This window comes from Mustela putorius, unplaced genomic scaffold (assembly GCF_011764305.1).
Source record: "Mustela putorius furo isolate JIRA1106 unplaced genomic scaffold, ASM1176430v1.1 tig00001012_pilon_pilon_pilon, whole genome shotgun sequence".
Classification (NCBI taxonomy): Eukaryota; Metazoa; Chordata; class Mammalia; order Carnivora; family Mustelidae; genus Mustela; species Mustela putorius.
Window position 1 is genome coordinate 2,528,564 of NW_025421531.1, and position 2,808 is coordinate 2,531,371.

Below are 2,808 nucleotides of genomic sequence, written 5' to 3' on the forward strand. Positions count from 1 at the left end.
AGTTTGGTTCGGCACTATGGAATGACAGAGTCGGTTTCCTCTTGTTCCAAGTGCATCAGCACAGACACGCCCAAGGAGGAGCAGTATATGCTCATCTGCAACGAGGGGTTCACTGTAAGTGATCACTTATGAGCATTTCTGCAAACCCTCTGTCAAACCTAGGCACTGGGGAAAGAGAAAAGCAGCATCCTCTTAAAATATACTTCCAGCTCAGGGCACCTGGGTGGCTCAGTGGGTTAAGCCGCTGCCTTCGGCTCAGGTCATGATCTCAGGGTCCTGGGGTCGAGTCCCGCATCGGGCTCTCTGCTCAGCAGGGAGCCTGCTTCCCCTCTCTCTCTCTCTGTCTGCCTCTCCGTCTACTTGTGATTTCTCTCTATCAAATAAATAAAATCTTTAAAAAAAATATATACTTCCAGCTCTAACTCACCCAAGACCCCAGGTCTCCTTAGCTTTGTGATTTGCAAGGCCAGAATGAAGTTTTAGTACATGTCACTCTAGGTCATCCAGAAGCTGGTTCACTGGGGCCATCCCGGAAGATCCAGGCGTGGCCTCGAGAGCAGCAAGCCTACCCAGAAGGGTACGCCTTAACGATCTTCACGTCGTCCACAGGGCGGTCCTGGGAGTTTGTTTCCACCATTCCTACTCGATTCACCATTCCTATACCTTGGCAGACGCGGCCAAAAATGGTGTGCTTGCCATCAAGCCACTGGGTAGGGGCAAGCGTCACGAAAAACTGGTTGCCGTTGGTGTCTGGCCCTGCGTTGGCCATGGCGAGGATTCCAGCCCCCGTGAATTTCAAGTCTGGGTGAAGTTCATCCTCAAACTGTTTGCCATAGATAGATGCACCACCTCGACCTGTTCCTGTTGGGTCACCTCCCTGGATCATGAAGTCTTTGATGATCCTGTGGAACTTTGTGCCATTGTAGTAACCTCGACATGCCAACTCAGCAAAATTTTTACAGGTCTTCGGAGCATGCTTCCAGTACAACTCCAGCACAATGATCCCCTTGCTGGTCTCCAAGTATACGTTGGGCGGCTGCCAGGAGTCTGGGGGTATCGCCGCCATAGCGCAGCCGACGGAATCTTGCAGCAAAGCTACTTCCGGTGTTGGTTCCCGGGGATCCTGTGCTACTGCGCGCACTTCCGGTCTCCGTGGTTCAACCTTTGCAATGCCAAGATTTGGGGGACTGAGACAAGGATGAAGAAGGATCCCCCTTCCAAGGCCGGGAAGCTGGGATGCAAGACGAGAAGAAGCTGATGGCAAGGACGGAGAAAAGTGCAAGCTCCATCGTAGAGGTGGTCTCTAGGTTCTAAAAATTATTTATTTATTTATTTGAGAGAGAGAAAGAGCATGAGCAGGGATGTTGGGGGCCGCTGAGGCCCTGATAGATAGCCAAGCCTCTCAGGGTTATTGCCTGTTTGCACAGCTCCTGCCATCTCTGCTGACCTGATATCTCTCCCTTAGACTAGATACCCCTGACCCACTATCCTGGGCTAGACACTTGGTGGCATAAAAACTGCAGGGCAATGACACCACACGTAAAAGCCTGGAAAAATCATCAGTTTATCTCCGGACTCCATGCAACAAAGACTAGATAACTTCAAAGAAAAACATCATATTCCTGCCTTCTCCGGACCCCAAGGACCTACTCATATCTTGTAATCAGACCACAAAGTCCTTGCCTATATTATGGCCACATCGGAATATAGTGTGCCTTATATATAAAATTTTCCTTTTGTACTACTAAAGGTTAAGAACAATGATTAGCGCTACCCTTCCTCTATATATAACTACTCATTACTAATCTGGGTTTGTTCCCTTTTATTCCATTAGTCACTGTAAAAAAATCTTCTGTACTGATGTAACCCTAGACACTGCCTATATAAGAAGCATATTTATCAAATAAACGGGAGATGCCTGATTGCAAAAGTCAAACTGTTGAGCAGCTCTCTCATCCCTCTCGTGACACCGTCCATCCTTTGGGGACCCCTGAACCTGGAGAGGCTGGACCCTGGCACAGGGGTAAAGGCAAAGAAAGAGGGAGATGTAGACTCCCCGCAGAGCAGGGAGCCTGATGTGGGGCTCAATCCTAGGACCTCAGAATCATGACCTGAGCTGAAGGCAGACGCTTGGCCAACTGAGCCTCCCAGGTGCCCCTCACATCATGCTTTTAATTTGCACTACCCTCATGATTAATGAGGTTAAATAGCTTTTCATAAATTTGTTGACCATTTGGATATTTATTTATTTATATTTTTAATTAACATATGGTGTATTATTTGTTTTGGGGGTACAGGTCTGTGAATCATCAGTCTTAAACAATTCACAGCACTCACCACAGCACATCCCCTCCTCAGTGTCCAACACCCAGCCACCCCATTCCTCCCACCCTTATTCACTCTGGATATTTTTGTAACGTGCCATGCTAGTTTAAGTCTTTTCCTATTGGATGGTCTAGCTAGTTCTAATTAGTTGTAAGAGTTTTTGACATAATCTGGAAAAAACATCCTTTGTGAGTTATGCATTGTGTACCCCTTTTTCTTGCTCGGTAGTTTGCCTTTTTTTTTTTTTTTTTTTTTTTTTTTTACTTTCGTAAGATGTCTATGGTAAACATAAATTCCTCATTTTAAGGGGGGTGCAATTTATCAAGTTTTTTCATTTGATTCATGGTTTGAGTGTTTAAGGGAAATCTCTTTCATTTCGTTTAGTGGTTTTTTTATTTGTTTTTGCAGGGTGTTTTATTGGTTTTTTTGTTTTTTTGTTTTTTGTTTAATGTTTTGTTTTGGGTTTTTGTTTGTTTGTTTCGT

At 45.7% G+C, this 2,808-nt stretch overlaps 1 protein-coding gene across 1 annotated transcript; it reads right to left on the bottom strand.

Annotated features, from left to right (window-relative positions):
- Nucleotides 1-429: 429 nt before the first annotated feature.
- LOC101691598 (peptidyl-prolyl cis-trans isomerase-like 1) lies at nt 430-1,145 on the bottom strand. The gene has a single exon (XM_045086984.1). The coding sequence runs from the start codon at nt 1,064-1,066 to the stop codon at nt 566-568; it is 501 nt and encodes a 166-aa protein (XP_044942919.1). The 5' UTR covers nt 1,067-1,145; the 3' UTR covers nt 430-565.
- Nucleotides 1,146-2,808: the final 1,663 nt, after the last annotated feature.